General features: G+C 42.5%; 1 protein-coding gene across 2 annotated transcripts in view; it reads right to left on the bottom strand.

Moving 5' to 3' along the window:
• LOC143765663 (uncharacterized) overlaps positions 1-18007 on the bottom strand; it is a 36334-nt gene that overhangs the window by 10544 nt on the left and 7783 nt on the right. The window contains exon 3 of one of the 2 annotated variants that reach the window (XM_077252548.1): positions 11459-11524. In XM_077252548.1, coding sequence (XP_077108663.1) covers positions 11459-11524 — 66 coding nt within the window. The remainder of the gene's footprint in view (positions 1-11458; positions 11525-18007) is intronic. The other variant, XM_077252549.1, reaches the window with a different exon arrangement.

Raw genomic sequence — 18007 nt, 5'->3', positions numbered from 1 at the left:
TCTCATACGGAAAAAACGGGGTGACAAGTTCCCTTTAAGGAACGAGAGCGGGGGGGCCGGTGCGGCCGCTTCTTCCGCTACAGTATCAGTGGCTAGCCAGGTAGGAGACACGGAAAAGGAGAAGGAGGATACAGTGAGGTTAGATGATACAGCACGTGTAGAGGTATACGTGTGTTTTGAGGGCCTGTTAGGAGCTCATCTAAAAAACAAGATTAGGGAAAAAATATGGAAAGGGGAGTATGTGGAAATTTTTTCTTTGTTGCCCCTAGAACGGTTTAACTTAGATAGAGTGAGAAGAGATGAGTCTAAGAAGGAGGATGAGGAAAGGAGGAGGTATAGATTGATTCCGAGAACTTTCGCAAATTGGCTGCAGGCATTTGCCATTTTGGCCAGTGTTATAGGTGAAAAGGCTCCCAAAAATTGTTCGGGATTATTCTGTTATATGGACGCTATAGGGGAGGCTTATCGTGTTTACGGGGGTCAGGGGTGGTTGAGATATGACGAACAATTTCGTCAGAGGAAAGCAGTTAGGCCCAACATTCGGTGGGATCATAAGGATATCGCTCTTTGGATGCGGGTGATGGTTCCATCCAAAGCGGCGATTAACAATCAATCCTTTCCCGGGAGCGCAGGGGGCTATAGTCAGGCAGGACATCCAACGGCCATGCAGTAGGGTTTGTGCTTCGCATTCAATGAGGGGGCTTGTAGATTTGGTGCAAAATGCAAATTTAAGCATGAGTGTACAATCTGCGGAGGAGCACATGGTTCATCTAAATGTTTCAGGGGAAGCAGACAGAGAGGAGCAGAGGGATCTGAAAAAAGGGGTGACGCCAATTCGGCTGGGAGAGATGGTACACTATCTAAATAGGTACCCAGATAAGATGGTAGCTAGGTTGTTGGAAGATGGTTTCAGGGATGGTTTTCGAATCCCGTCAGTTGATACGGCAGCAAATTTGTCTAAAAAAAATTTTAAAGTCGGCCCGGCAATTTCCTGAGGTTGTGTCTGAAAAGTTAGAAAAGGAAGTCAGTCTGGGAAGGATGGCAGGTCCGTTTGCTTGTCCTCCTTTGCGGAATTTAAGGGTATTGCCACTAGGTATAGTCCCTAAGAAGGAACCCAATAAATTTATAATGATACATCATCTGTCCTTTCCTAGGGGGTCGTCTGTAAATGATGGCATCGATCCGCAATTGTGCTCGGTGGTCTATACTTCTTTTGATGCAGCCATGCATTGGGTGCGGGTGTGCGGCCAGGGTGCCAAGTTGCAAAGAAAGATATCGAAGCTGCTTTCAGGCTTCTACCTGTCCATCCTGATAGTATGCATTTATTAGGGTGTTATTGGAATGGAGGTTATTTTGTTGACCGCTGTCTTCCCATGGGGTGTTCCCTATCTTGTGCGTACTTTGAAACATTCAGCACTTTTTTGGAATGGGTGATAAAAGAAGTGTCAGGTTTAAATTCATGCATACACTATCTTGATGATTTTTTGTTCATAGGGGCGGCTCAGTCGGCAGACTGTTCAATACTATTGCATTCAATGGAGAAGGTTGCTAAGAGTTTTGGGGTCCCATTAGCAGCAGATAAGACAGTGGGCCCACTTAATGTTTTAAGTTTTTTAGGTATTGAAATTGACACGATGGAAATGGTTTGTAGATTACCAGAGGAGAAAGTTGGCGCGCTGCGAGATGAAGTGTTTAAGGCGCACAGGGCGAAGAAACTGAGATTACGTGAAGTGCAATCGTTGTTGGGCAAGTTGAACTTCGCTTGTCGGATCATGCCGATGGGCTGAGCATTTTGCAGGAGGCTATCATTGTCAACAGCAGGTGTAATATCTCCCATTCATTTTATTAGATTGAGAAAAGAGTTACGGGATGATCTGGCAGTTTGGGCGAGATTTTTGGAAGATTACAATGGTAAGTACATTTGGATCGAGCTGGTGATAGATGCGGATGTTTTGGGGCTTTTTGTTGCAGTGGTAGACGGATGCAGTTTCAGATTGTTTTTTCAGGGAGCTTGGTTGTTGGCAGAATGGCCTGAATTTTGGAAGGAACAGGGTTGGACAGCGAATCGCGTGTTGACGTACCTGTTTCCTATTTTGGTGGCCTTGTCGTTATGGGGCAAGGTTATCATGAACAAAAAGATACGTTTCCCATGCAGGTCAGAAAGCGAGGCGAGGGTGTTGAATTCATTGTCAGCAGATTCCCCATTAGTGGTTAAAATTTTGCAACGTCTGGTTTTCTTGGGTTTATCGTGTAACTTGTGGATTGTGGCCGAAGTCAGGTCAATGGAGAGTAACTCAGTTGTTGTCGCTCTTTCTCATCTCCAGGAGGACCGTTTTCGAGAGCTAGTGCCTCAAGCGGACTCAGCAGGCCTGGAGTGTCCGGCGGAGTTGTGGAATCTTCCTGGGGGGCTTTAGAGGGTTTATTGGTGAACTCCCTATCCGATAGGTCCTGGAAACAATACGATCATGCATGGGGCGTTTGGGAGGAGTGGAAAGGTTATTTAGGGGAGCGTTTACGAGATGAACCCAGATTGCTTTTGTTGCTCGGTCACCTAAAAGAAAAAGGTTGGTCCGTTTCTAAGTCGAACAAGCTGTTAGCAGGGTTAGCTTTTGGTTTTAAGGCCCGCGGTACCAAGGATGTCACAAAATCATTTTTGGTGTGTCAGGCGTTAAAAGGATGGAGAAAGGGTTGGAAAGTTGAGGACTTAAGACGCCCGGTTTCGTACGAGGTGTTATTGGTTTTAGGCGCACAGTTGTCGATGGTATGTGTATCGCAATGGGAGATTGACCTTTTCAGAGTAGCCTTTGCCTTAGCCTTTTTTGGTGCTTTTCGCCTTGGGGAGTTGGTTAGCCCTTCCAAATTAAAGAAAGGGGGGTACTGAGGGAAGATGTTAATGGGTTTGGTGACAGGTTCGAGATATTACTGCGGTCTTCTAAGACTGATGTTTGCGGTAAAGGTTGTAAAATAGCTTTGTTTGCGGTTCCGGGTTCCATCATGTGTCCAGTGTTGTGCGTGAACAATTTCATGAGACGCGGTGGCGCGTTATCCAACCCCTTTTTGATACATGAAGATGGGTCTTTCTTATCGCGATTCCAGTTTATCGCAGTGTTCAAACGGTGTTTCGCAGCTGGGGGTGTTTCGCCGACGGACTACAGTGGACACTCATTTAGGATTGGTGCGGCGACGGAAGCGGCAAAAAGAGGTTTAGGTGAAGATATGGTTAAGAGAATTGGTCGATGGGAATCAATTAGATTCAGATCTTACGTCCGCCCGAATTTAGCGTAGTAGAATTTTGTATGCCTCGTGAAGGTCTTTTCTTACTTACGGTTTTATTATTTACTAGCTGTACTACCCGGCTTCGCCCGGGGTAATAACTGCTGTTAGCAAAATAGAATGTGTTAACAAAAATTTATTCTGCACAAAAAAACCACAAAACAAATAGATAGAAATGTAATTATTAAAAGGCAAAAACTAAGCTAATATAAGCATTTTACAACATATATTTCAACACCAGAGATATTCCACACAGATTTAACTAAATTGGCCAAGTAATGTGAAGTAATCTTCTACTACTTATTCGAGAGCCTTTTGATAAACGACATTCTTAGTTTTTCCTTCAGGTGCAAAGACAAACAGATTTTTGGCTGTTCCAACTCTTGAACAGGCCACATAAAGTTGACCATGAGAAAAGCATGGAGATTGTAAATCTAAGTTAGCTGAAGAGCCCGGCGTTGCCTGGGCATAGTAAATATCTGTGGTTAGTTATAGCACCTCACTTCTCTTATTTTCCCATCACGCCTCTCATTTTCCCCATCACATCTTTCATTTTCCCCCTCACATCTCTCATTTTCTCCCTCACACCTCTCATTTTCCCCCTCACTCCTCTTATTTTCCCCCTCACTCCTCTCATTCCCCCCTAACACTTGTCATTTCGACCTCACATCTGTCATTTTCCGATCACTCCACTATTTTCCCTCACTCCTCTCATTTTGCACTCACACCTTTTCATTTTCACCTCACACCTCTCATTTTCACCTCAGTATATACATGTTTGTCATCTCCCTTATATATAGTATACACCTGTATGTCATCTCCTGTATATAGTATATACCTGTATGTCATCTCCCCTGTATATAGTATATACCGGCTGTGTGTCATCTCCCCTGTATATAGTATATACCTGTATGTCATCTCCTCCTATATATAGTATACACCTGTATGTAATCTCCTCCTGTATATAGTATATACCTGTGTGTCATCTCACCTATATATAGTATATATCTGTGTGTCATCTCCTCCTGTATATAGTATATACCTGTATGTCATCTCCTCCTATACATAGCATATACCTGTATGTCATCTCCTCCTGTATATACTATATACCTGTAGGTAATCTGCTCCTGTATATAGTATATACCTGTGTGTCATCTCCTTCTGTATATAGTATATACCTGTATGTCATCTCCTGCTGTATGTAGTATGTACCTGTATGTCATCTCCTCCTCTATATAGTATATACCTGTGTGTCATCTCTCCTGTATATAGTATATATCTGTGTGTCATCTCCTCCTGCATATAGTATATACCTGTGTGTCATCTCCCCTGTAAATAGTATATACCTGTGTGTCATCTCCTCCTGTATATAGTATATATCTGTATGTCATCTCCTCCTGTATTAGACCTCGTTCACATGTTATTTGGTCAGTATTATTACCTCAGTATTTGTAAGCTAAATTGGCAGCCTGATAAATCTCCAGCCAACAGTAAGCCCACCCCCTGGCAGTATATATTAGCTCACACATACACATAATAGACTGGTCATGTGACTGACAGCTGCCGGATTCCTATATGGTACATTTGTTGTTCTTGTAGTTTTTCAGCTTCTTAATCAGATTTTTATTTTTGAAGGATAATACCAGACTTGTGTGTGTTTTAGGGCAAGTTTCGTGTGTCAAGTTGTGTGTGTTGAGTTGCGTGTGGCGACATGCATGTAGCGACTTTTGTGAGACGAGTTTTGTGTGGCAACATGCGTGTAGCAACTTTTTGTGTGTCGAGTTGCATGTGACAGGTTAGTGTAGCAAGTTGTGTGCAGCAAGTTTTGCGCATGGCGAGTTTTGCGCGTGGCGAGTTTTATGTGTGGTTCCTTTTGAGTATGTGCAAGTTTTGTGTGAGGCAACTTTTGCATGTGTTGCAACTTTTGTGCATGTGGCAATTTTTCCACGTGTGCAAGTTTTGCGTGTGGCGAGTTTTCCATGAGGTGAGTTTTGCACGTGTGGCGAGTTTTGCATGTGGAGAGTTTTGCGTGTGGCGAGTTTTGAGCTGCGACTTTTGTGTTTCAACTTTTATGTGGCGAGGTTGGTGTATGTGTGGTGAAATGTGCGCTGAGGGTGGTATATGTGTTTGAGCACGTGGTAGTGTGTGGCACATTTTGTGTGTGTGTTCATAACCCCGTGGTGGTGTGGTGATTATCCCATGTCGGGGCCCCACCTTAGCAACTGTACAGTATATACTCTTTGGCGCCATCGCTCTCATTCTTTAAGTCCCCCTTGTTCACATCTGGCAGCTGTTAATTTGCCTCCAACACTTTTCCTTTCATTTTATCCCCATTATGTAGATAGGGGCAAAATTGTTTGGTGAATTGGAAAGCGCGGGGTTAAAATTTCACCTCACAACATAGCCTATGACGCTCTCGGGGTCCAGACGTGTGACTGTGCAAAATTTTGTGCCTGTAGCTGCGACGCCTCCAACACTTTTCCTTTCACTTTTCCCCCATTATGTAGATAGGGGCAAAATTGTTTGGTGAATTGGAAAGCGCGGGGTTAAAATTTCACCTCACAACATAGCCTATGACGCTCTCGGGGTCCAGACGTGTGACTGTGCAAAATTTTGTGGCTGTAGCTGCGACGGTTCAGATGCCAATCCCGGACATACATACACACATACACACACATTCAGCTTTATATATTAGATTTCAGGCGGTACATTCCGTTTGGTCTGGATTTTAGGCCATTCCTTCGTGTTCTGGGCGGCTTTAAGGGCAGAGGTTCGGCCCGATGGGCGTCAACTGGGGTTCCAGAGAGATTCCGCGACGTTGCGATGGATCGGGAAGCGCGGGATGGTCTGGAGTCAATTTCTGCCGGAATTTCACCGATTTGTACGTTTAGATCGGGCCCCGGATTTGGTGGTGGTTCACTTGGGCGGGAACGACTTGGGAAAAAGGCCTTGCCGGGAACTGATAAAGGACGTAAAATTTGACATGTTGCGGTTGTGGGCGTCGTTCCCAAAGTTGATGGTTGCGTGGTCTGACATTGTTCCTCGGAAAGTGTGGCGCGGGGCAAGGTCGGTTGAAGGAATAAACAAGGCGAGAATCAAAGTGAACAGGGCAATTTCGCGCTTCATGTCACGAAATGGAGCAGTGGTCGTACGGCACATTAATTTAGAATCGGGAAAAGGGGAATATTGGAGGTCGGACGGGGTTCACTTAAATGAGGTAGGGATGGACATGTGGTGCTTGGCCATTCAAGAGGGCATTGAAACCGGCCTCAGAGTTTGGAGGGACATAAATGTTTGAGGTGGCAGAACATTTATGTTGGTGGCGGGGGAGGGAGGTCCTCGAAGTTGGTGGAAAGGGCGATGGCGGATTGCAGGGGAGGGGATCTCTATGAGTCCTGGACTCCCCCGGAGTAGTTTACGAGTGGATGTGGTCGATCATTCGGTGGAACGGATAATTATGGGACTTGGTATTGGTTGGTTTTGGCCGGGCTGGTTATTAGCTGCCCCCGAGCTGGTGCTTCGCGGCTGGGGGTAAGACTAAGCCTGGAGGCCAAAAGGAATATATATATAATCGGAACATTGGAAATCCTTAATTTGTGGCTTCGAGGACCACCCCTTCCTAGTTTGGGTTGTTGTTTAATTTTGTAATTGTATGTTAATAAAAGGCTGCTGTGGCCATTTAATCCAAATGCTGGAGTAATGTCATTTTTGGGTGTTACAACTGATGCTTCTATAGGGTGGGGGTGGTATATATAAAAGAGTTTGGGAGTAAGGGTATAGTTATCAGAGGCGCTTGTGAGTCAGGAGTACCCCACGCGTCATGCAGCTGCAGCAACGAAAACTAAATCTCCGAGGACTAATAAATACTCGGAGACCACCTGAGCGTGCTCGTATACGCTCATCACTAGTGGTAACATGTAACGTCTATAGCAGGTTTTATTTATTAGTAACCTTTCGGTATAATTTATGTGGACACTATATTGAGATATTGCTTATTTGTGCAGGGCAAATTTATTTATTTTTTTGTCATCTTTGGTAGTATTATTTATTTGTCCACAGTATGCATCATTATTTAGACACAACTCTATAGTGGTATTTTTTTATTTGGCCACTACATGAAAGTTTTATGAAATCCGTAAAAATGTGGTGGTATTATTTTTGTCACTTTATTACTTATTTGGACAATGTATTACAATATTATATTATTCAGCATTTTTTGGAGCTTTATTGATCACTACATTTTTTAGAAATGAAACTGTCTACCCCTTTAATTCTATCTTAAATAATTCTTTTTAGTTGATTTTAAGTATGTGGTTGTAGGCATAGGAGGATTATAGTGAGGACAATCTGTGCTACTACCCAGGGCCCAAGGCTCCAGATAACCTTTGTCATATTTTTTGCACCACCATGGGCGGCGCTCATTGCTGGCAGGGTGCAGTCCCCTGTTGCTTCACTGCCAGCAATAGAGATGCAAACTTACTACATGCAGGGAGCCAATGTCACCTTCACTATGATGCAGCCGGCGTCATTGCGCTGGCTGCGTCATTCAGTGTGTATGCGTTGGCATTGCCTGGTAAGAAGAGGAAGGATGCAGAGCAACAGGATCGCCAGGGGAGGAAAGTTTTGTTTGTTTTTTTCTTTCAAGTGAATGACCTGCGGCTTGAGAGACAGCAAAGAGTGTGATACTGAATTGGGGAGTGGGAGAGGGAGCAAAGCATGTGATGATGAATTAGGTGGGGTGGAGGGAAAGAAAGCAAAGACTAAGTTCATGAATTGGAGATGGAAAAGAGAGCACAGAGTGTTATAATGAAATGAGGGTAGCGGGTGGGAGAAAGAGCACAGAGTATTATAATGAATTGGGGTGGTGGGGTGGAAGAGAGCACAGAGTATTATAATGAATTGGGCTGGCCGGGTGGGAGAGAGCACAGAGTATTATAATGAATTAGGGTGGCGGGGTGGAGAAGAACACAGAGTATTATAATGAATTGGGCTGGCCGGGTGGGAGAGAGCACAGAATATTATAATGAATTGGGGTGGCGGGGTGGGAGAGAGCACAGAGCATTATAATGAATTAAGGGTGTGGGAAAGAGAGCACAGAGTGCTATAATGAATTACAGGTGGGGAGGGAGAGAGAGCACAGAGTTATAATGAATTGGGCAGGAGAGAGGACACAGAGTGTTATAATGATTTCTTGAGAGCACAGAGTGTTATAACGAATTGGGTTTAGGGGGTGGGAGAAAGAGCACAGAGTGTTAGAATAAATTTGGTGTGGGAAAGTGAGCACAGAGTATTTTAATGAAGTGGGGGTGGGAGAGAGCACAGAGTATTTGTCACGCACAGTGTAGGACAGAATAAGTGCAACAAAAAAGGGATAAGGGAAGGGGAACCAAACACTAGGGAAGGGGGGAGTGGAGACACCTAGACAGATCTAACGTCACCCTGTCTGTCCTATCGTCCCTATGTAGGTTCCGCACATATCGCCGAGCATGATACGTAATCCCTGGCTGGCACTGGGAATAAGCCCTGCACTAGGAGGGACAGCATGAGTGCTAGTCAATCCCCACTACAGCTAAAGACAGCTAGGATACACAAAACAAGGGAACGGAACACTTAGCTTGCTTAAACACAGGGAGAAACGCCGTTGTCCTTCAAACTCCAAGAGAATAACCAACTGCTGCAGCTCCAAGCCTCATCAGGAAAATGCAAATAGAAAATATAACCGGCGCTTGCCAGCAGCAAGCAGGAAGTATATCAACACTAAGGTCCAGGTGTGGCCATTAGCACCAGGTGAGGTGGCCTCTGGGTCAGAAGGACCAGGCAGAAATCTGCAAAGCAAACTGCTGAGACCTTCTGCAGACAGATGCAGTCCAATGGTCTGCAGCCTCTGACACATCTGTGACAGTATTATAATGTATTGAGGGTGGGGGGTGTGAGAGAGAGCAGAATATTATAATGATGTTAGGGTGATGGGGTCAGAGAGAGCCCAGAGTATTATAATGAATTTAGGGTGGGGGCAGTGGAGGATTATCAATTTCTATTTTGGATGATGGGTTGCACAATGGCTAATTATACAATAATGATTGGGTGCATGTCCTCAACCCCTCGGAGGAAGCAGAATGTGAAACGCGTGTCAGGGGTTCTCCTTGGCTACCATACAGGTTTATTTGTTTTCCCCTCATGCATCACCACTGAATTTTGCATATACTATTTTTATAGGGTTACTCTTTTGTTGCCCCACTGTCCTTTGGTTTACTCCATGATTGTGTCTGTGACTTATCTTTTTGAACACCAATCACTGTTGTATATTCACTGTTTTTCTAATACATGTGTAATGATTAGTTTTGGCATTATTTGATCTTTGAATAAACAGGAGTCACTTGATTGCTTAGTCCAAATACCAGGGGTAGGAATAAATTTCCAATGTATATTTATTATTTAATGTCCAAGTCTTTTTGGACCTGACCCAATCATTCTGACTAATATCCTGAATGGAAACTATCTACTACTAGTGATGAGCGAGTGTACTCATTGCTCAGGTTTTCCCGAGCACGCTCAGGTGACCTCCGAGTATTTGTTAGTGCTCGGAGATTTAGTTTTCATCACAGCAGCTGAATGATTTACAGCTACTAGCCAGGCTGAGTACATGAGGAGGTTACCTGGTTGCTAGGGAATCCCCACATGTAATCAAGCTGGCTAATAGCTATAAATCATTCAGCTGCCGCGATGAAAACTAAAACGCTAAAAAATACTCGGAGGACACCCGATCGTGCTCGGGAAAACCCGAGCAACGAGTATATTCGCTCATCACTATCTACTACGTGTGCCATTATATTTTGCTTTTTGGGGCAAATGTATGGTTTTAGCTTATGTCTGACACTATTTTTATATGTATTTTTTTATTTATATTTGTGTAATAAACAAATGATATTTTTCAAAGAAAAAAATAACTAATAATCCTGTCTATACATAGGTTTTATTGATTCTTGGAATAGCCCTCAATTTTGGTCTATTAGGCACTGATATTTTGGATGATGGGTTGCACAGTGGCTTATTGTACATTAATGAATGGGTGCATGCCTTCATTTTGTAATGCAGGGTGCTACATTTGCAGTGAACTGATGTGAGTAATAAACTTGCTTGAAAAAAAACTATTTTAGGGCTCACGCACACGTCCAATTATATTGGTCACAAAGGCTACCTGTAGTTTTCATGGATAGCACTCTTACCCATGTCTGATTTTTTCCTCAGACAGAGTGATCTGAGGAAAAGATCGGTGACATATTCAATTTTGATCCGAGTGTCGGATCAAAATTGCCAATGCAAGTCTATGGGTCAGTAGAAAACATCAGACGAAACTCAGATGACATCAGAATGCTGCCCGATTTACATAGACTCTCAGGATGGAGAAGGTAAAGAAGCTCTTTTTTTCTCTTCATCTCCAAGAAAAACTGGTGCCACTCCGATCAAACTCTGATTAAACTCTGATCACAGTAATCGGACCATTTTTCTCAGATACAGAGGAAACGTTTGTGTGCACCTACCCTTATTATGTAAAGCAGTGTCCCTAATTCTATAGCATCCTCTCTTTCTATGTATAGCGCTGTCCCTTATTACATAGTATTGCCTATTGTTACGTGTAGAGCTGTACTTAAGGGAAAAAATTGTTTCAGTATCCTTACATCTGCAGGTGTGCACCAGAGCACCCGTATGTTTACCATGTGACCTATCACATGTTCTCCCCAAAATGTCATGTGACATTCACATGATACATTGGACGCGAGGGGACCATGCACCCTAAACTTCCCGGGGCCCTGACTACCCTTAATCTGCCCCTGGTTGTAGTTTTGGCTAGGTATAATTTCCATTTCCCCGACTAAAATATTGTTGCAACTGGTGACTATGTATATTGGCGTCATTACTAGCCAAATCAAATAATGCAATATTTGCTGTCTGTATCAGAGCTTCGGAAGTATTGGCAAAGTTATCAGATAAGGAAAGATTCTGGAGCATGTTAGACACTTAAGTAAGAGGCAGACTGTAATTAGTCTAAGCACATTAATGTAGAGTCCATGGCAGATATAGGATGAATTCATGTGACCTGATATTACATACGGTAGTATTATGAACGTATATATAGGTGACGCCTTTTTTCTTGACCCGTCATTAAATCACTGAGGAGACCTACCCGTACCAGCTGTAGTCCAGGTAGACTTTGCTCTGAGCATCACAACAGGAAGAGCCATCCAGACACCTATACAAGACACATAATGTATGAATGACGCATGTTAGAGTGAATGACGTCCTATTGTTATCCTCCGTTACTATATGACCTACTTACACTGAGTTTAAGCAGATTTCAAAATGAGACTACTAAAAGGAGAGCAACACTAAACATGTAAGGGTGTGGGCTGCCCTGTCCCTACCCCTAAAGACAGCGTCGTATTATAAGAATAGTGTTGTTCGGGTTTATTGTGCCATGTGAAATGTGAACTGTGTCATGCTGATTTTAGTAATGTAATGTAACTAATGTATAGTGTTGGAAGGTACTAATGCTGCTATGTAAATTCTATCCAGGTAATGCTTATTGTGACTAACATGCGCTCAGCTCAGGTGTAGGTATAGATTAGAGTTTAGGACATAGAGCAGATTAGACCATGATAGGCACTGTAAGTGTAAGGCCTCTTTCACACTTCAGTTGTTTGGCGTCAGTCTAAATCCGCCATTTTCCTCAAAAAACGGATCCGTTTTTTTTTTCGACGGATCCGTTTTTTTCCCCATAGACTTGCATTAGCGACGGATTGTGACGGATGGTCGTCCGTTCCATCCGTCATGCGATCCGTCAAAATTTGGCGGACGTCATCTAGACATTGACGGTCATTGCAACGTTTTTTGTCTGCGTTGAAATGGCGGATCGCGACGGATCCGTCGCGTCCGTCATTTCATAGAATGGCCACCTATGGGCGACGGATCCGTCGCGACCGTCATTTCGGCGGATCCGTCGCCCCAATCCGTTTTTTCAATTTTTTTCAATTGCGCATGCTCCAAAAAGTATATACAACCCCCGAGTAACGGATCCGTCAAAAAAACGGATCCGTTACATCCGTTTTTTCAACTATTGTGACGGATCCGTCGATCCGTCATTATGTCGGAAGTGACTGACGCCAAAAAACTGAAGTGTGAAAGAAGCCTAATATGCTTAGTGCATAATGTTAGAGGCTAGTGACTGTAGTTACGTTTGCCCAGCAACAAGACTGCTGGGACAGACAGAGTAAAAAGACAGTTAATGATTGGTCCAGCCCAAACTGGGAGTTGTTGGGGCCAGTAAATAGCAACCACTTGCTGGTTTAGTCAGTGAGGAGAGGTCGTTGGTGAGCGGCAGTTGATAGGGGTAGTTCAAGGTGCAGTGGGCTGAAGCACGGCATGGGCAAAGATGTTCTGGCGGTATATATATATAGGGAGATTATATGGAGTAATAGGAGGAGATATAGGGAGGTTATATGGAGTAATAGGAGGAGATATAGGGAGGTTATATGGAGTAATAGTAGGAGATATAGGGAGATTATATGGGGTAATAGGAGGGGATATAGGGGATGTTATATGGAGTAATAGGGGAGATATAGGGAGGTTATATGGAGTAATAGGAAGAGATATAGGGGAGTGTTATATAGAGTAATAGGGGAGATATAGGGAGGTTATATGAAGTAATAGGAGGAGATATAGGGGATGTTATATAGAGTAATAGGGGAGATATAGAGAGGTTATATGGAGTAGTAGAAGGAGATATTGGGAGGATATATGGAGTAATAGGAGGAGATATATGGGGGTTATATGGAGTAATAGGAGGAGATATAGGGAGGTTATATGGAGTAATAGGAGGAGATATAGGGAGGTTATATGGAGTAATAGGAGGAGACATAGTGAGGTTATATGGAGTAATAGGAGGAGATATAGGGGAGGTTATATGGAGTAATAGGAGGAGATATAGGGGATGTTATATGGATTAATAGGAGGAGATATAGGGTAGGTTATATGGAGTAAAAGGAAGAGATATAGGGGGTTATATGGAGTAATAGGAGGAGATATAGGGTAGGTTATATGGAGTAATAGGAGGAGATATAGGGAGGTTATATGGAGTAATAGGAGGAGACATAGTGAGGTTATATGGAGTAATAGGAGGAGATATAGGGGAGGTTATATGGAGTAATAGGAGGAGATATAGGGAGGTTATATGGAGTAATAGGAGGAGATATAGGGGAGGATATATGGAGTAATAGGAGGAGATATAGGGAGGTTATATGGAGTCATAGGAGGAGATATAGGGAGGTTATATGGAGTAATAGGAGGAGACATAGTGAGGTTATATGGAGTAATAGGAGGAGATATAGGGGAGGTTATATGGAGTAATAGGAGGAGATATAGGGAGGTTATATGGAGTAATAGGAGGAGATATAGGGGAGGATATATGGAGTAATAGGAGGAGATATAGGGAGGTTATATGGAGTAATAGGAGGAGATATAGGGAGGTTATATGGAGTAATAGGAGGAGATATAGGGAAGTTATATGGGGTAATAGGAGGAGATATAGGGAGGTTATATGGAGTAATAGGAGGAGATATAGGGAGGTTATATGGAGTAATAGGAGGAGATATAGGGAGGTTATATGGAGTAATAGGAGGAGATATAGGGGAGGTTATATGGAGTATTAGGAGGAGATATAGGGAGGTTATATGGAGAAATAGGAGGGGATATAGGGGGTTATATGGAGTAATAGGAGGAGATATAGGGGAGGTTATATGGAGGAATAGGAGGAGATATAGGGAGGTTGTATGGAGTAATAGGAGGAGACATAGGGGAGGTTATATGGAGTAATAGGAGGAGATATAGGGAGGTTATATGGAGTAATAGGAGGAGATATAGGGAGGTTATATGGAGTAATAGGAGGAGATATAGGGAAGTTATATGGGGTAATAGGAGGAGATATAGGGAGGTTATATGGAGTAATAGGAGGAGATATAGGGAGGTTATATGGAGTAATAGGAGGAGATATAGGGAGGTTATATGGAGTAATAGGAGGAGATATAGGGAGGTTATATGGAGTAATAGGAGGAGATATAGGGAGGTTATATGGAGTAATAGGAGGAGACATAGTGAGGTTATATGGAGTAATAGGAGGAGATATAGGGGAGGTTATATGGAGTAATAGGAGGAGATATAGGGGATGTTATATGGATTAATAGGAGGAGATATAGGGTAGGTTATATGGAGTAAAAGGAAGAGATATAGGGGGTTATATGGAGTAATAGGAGGAGATATAGGGTAGGTTATATGGAGTAATAGGAGGAGATATAGGGAGGTTATATGGAGTAATAGGAGGAGATATAGGGAGGTTATATGGAGTAATAGGAGGAGATATAGGGAGGTTATATGGAGTAATAGGAGGAGATATAGGGAAGTTATATGGGGTAATAGGAGGAGATATAGGGAGGTTATATGGAGTAATAGGAGGAGATATAGGGAGGTTATATGGAGTAATAGGAGGAGATATAGGGAGGTTATATGGAGTAATAGGAGGAGATATAGGGGAGGTTATATGGAGTATTAGGAGGAGATATAGGGAGGTTATATGGAGAAATAGGAGGGGATATAGGGGGTTATATGGAGTAATAGGAGGAGATATAGGGGAGGTTATATGGAGGAATAGGAGGAGATATAGGGAGGTTGTATGGAGTAATAGGAGGAGACATAGGGGAGGTTATATGGAGTAATAGGAGGAGATATAGGGAGGTTATATGGAGTAATAGGAGGAGATATAGGGAGGTTATATGGAGTAATAGGAGGAGATATAGGGAAGTTATATGGGGTAATAGGAGGAGATATATGGAGGTTATATGGAGTAATAGGAGGAGATATAGGGAGATTATATGGGGTAAATGGAGGAGATATAGGGAGGTTATATGGAGTAATAGGAGGAGATATAGGAAGATTATGTGGAGTAATAAGAGGAGATATAGGGGAGGTTATACGGAGTAATAGGAGGAGATATAGGGAGGATATATGGAGTAAAAGGAGGAGATATAGGGAGGTTATATGGAGTAATTGGAGGACATATAGGGAGGTTATATGGAGTAATAGGAGGAGATATAGGGAGGTTATATGGGGTAATAGGAGAATATATAGGGAGGTTATATGGAGTAATAGGAGGAGATATAGGGAGGATATGTGGGGTAATAGGAGGAGATATAGGAAGGTTATATGGAGTTTTGATATAGGGAGGTTATATGGAGTAATAGGAGGAGATATAGGGAGGTTATATGGAGTATTAGGAGGAGATATAGGGAGGTTATATGGAGTAATAGGAGGAGATATAGGGGGGGTTATATGGAGTAATAGGAGGAGATATAGGGGAGGTTATATGGAGTAATAGGAGGAGATATAGGGAGGTTGTATGGAGTAATAGGAGGAGACATAGGGGAGGTTATATGGAGTAATAGGAGGAGATATAGGGAAGTTATATGGAGTAATAGGAGGGGATATAGGGGGTTATATGGAGTAACAGGAGGAGATATAGGAAGGTCATATGGAGTAATAGGAGGAGATATAGAGAGGTTATATGGAGTAATAGGAGATATGGGGGGTTATATGGAGTAATAGGAGGAGATATAGAGAGGTTATATGGAGTAATAGGAGATATAGGGAGGTTATATGGAGTAATAGGAGGAGATATAGGAGGTTATATGGAGTAATAGGAGGAGATATAGGGAGGTTATATGGAGTAATAGGAGGAGATATAGAGGAGGTTACATGGAGTAATAGGAGGAGATATAGGGAGGTTATATGGAGTAATAGGAGGAGATATAGGGAGGATATATGGAGTAATAGGAGGAGATATAGGGAGGTTATATGGAGTAATAGGAGGAGATATAGGGAGGTTATATGGAGTAATAGGAGGAGATATAGGGAGGTTACATGGAGTAATTGGAGGACATTTAGGGAGGTTATATGGAGTAATAGGAGGAGATATAGGGAGGATATATGGAGTAAAAGGAGGAGATATAGGGAGGTTATATGGAGTAATTGGAGGACATATAGGGAGGTTATATGGAGTAATAGGAGGAGATATAGGGAAGTTATATGGAGTAATAGGAGGAGATATAGGGAGGTTATATGGGGTAATAGGAGAATATATAGGGAGGTTATATGGAGTAATTGGAGGAGATATAGGGGAGGTTATATGGAGTATTAGGAGGAGATATAGGGGAGGTTATATGGAGTAATAAGAGGAGATATAGGGAGGTTGTATGGAGTAATAGGAGGAGACATAGGGGAGGTTATATGGAGTATTAGGAGGGGATATAAGGGGTTATATGGAGTAATAGGAGGAGATATAGGGGAGGTTATATGGAGTAATAGGAGGAGATATAGGGAGGTTATATGGAGTAATAGGAGGAGATATAGGGAGGTTATATGGAGTAATAGGAGGAGATATAGGGAGGTTATATGGAGTAATAGGAGGAGATATAGGGAGGTTATATGGAGTAATAGGAGGAGATATAGGGAGGTTATATGGAGTAATAGGAGGAGATATAGGGAGGTTATATGGAGTAATAGGAGGAGATATAGGGATGTTATATGGAGTAATAGGAGGAGATATAGGGAGGTTATATGGAGTAATAGGAGGAGATATAGGGAGGTTATATGGAGTAATAGGAGATATAGGGGGGTTATATGGAGTAATAGGAGATATAGGGGGGTTATATGGAGTAATAGGAGGAGATATAGAGAGGTTATATGGAGTAATAGGAGATTTAGGGGGTTATATGGAGTAATAGGAGGAGATATAGAGAGGTTATATGGAGTAATAGGAGGAGATATAGGGAGGTTATATGGAGTAATAGGAGGAGATATAGGGAGGTTATATGGAGTAATAGGAGGAGATATAGGGAGGTTATATGGAGTAATAGGAGGAGATATAGGGAGGTTATATGGAGTAATAGGAGGAGATATAGGGAGGTGATATGGAGTAATAGGAGGAGATATAGGGAGGTTATATGGAGTAATAGGAGGAGATATAGGAAGGTCATATGGAGTAATAGGAGGAGATATAGGGAGGTTATATGGAGTAATAGGAGGAGATATAGAGAGGTTATATGGAGTAATAGGAGGAGGTATAGGGAGGTTATATGGAGTAATAGGAGGAGATATAGGAAGGTCATATGGAGTAATAGGAGGAGATATAGGGAGGTTATATGGAGTAATAGGAGGAGATATAGGGAGGTTATATGGAGTAATAGGAGATATAGGGGGGTTATATGGAGTAATAGGAGGAGATATAGGGAGGTTATATGGAGTAATAGGAGGAGATATAGAGAGGTTATATGGAGTAATAGGAGATATAGGGGGGTTATATGGAGTAATAGGAGGAGATATAGGGAGGTTATATGGAGTAATAGGAGGAGATATAGGGAGGTTATATGGAGTAATAGGAGGAGATATAGGAAGGTCATATGGAGTAATAGGAGGAGATATAGGGAGGTTATATGGAGTAATAGGAGGAGATATAGGGAGGTTATATGGAGTAATAGGAGATATAGGGGGGTTATATGGAGTAATAGGAGGAGATATAGGGAGGTTATATGGAGTAATAGGAGGAGATATAGAGAGGTTATATGGAGTAATAGGAGATATAGGGGGGTTATATGGAGTAATAGGAGGAGATATAGGGAGGTTATATGGA

Source organism: Ranitomeya variabilis, chromosome 4 (assembly GCF_051348905.1).
Source record: "Ranitomeya variabilis isolate aRanVar5 chromosome 4, aRanVar5.hap1, whole genome shotgun sequence".
NCBI classification, from domain to species: Eukaryota; Metazoa; Chordata; class Amphibia; order Anura; family Dendrobatidae; genus Ranitomeya; species Ranitomeya variabilis.
Note: the sequence above shows the minus strand (reverse complement) of the source record. Positions and strands in the feature narration are given on the sequence as shown.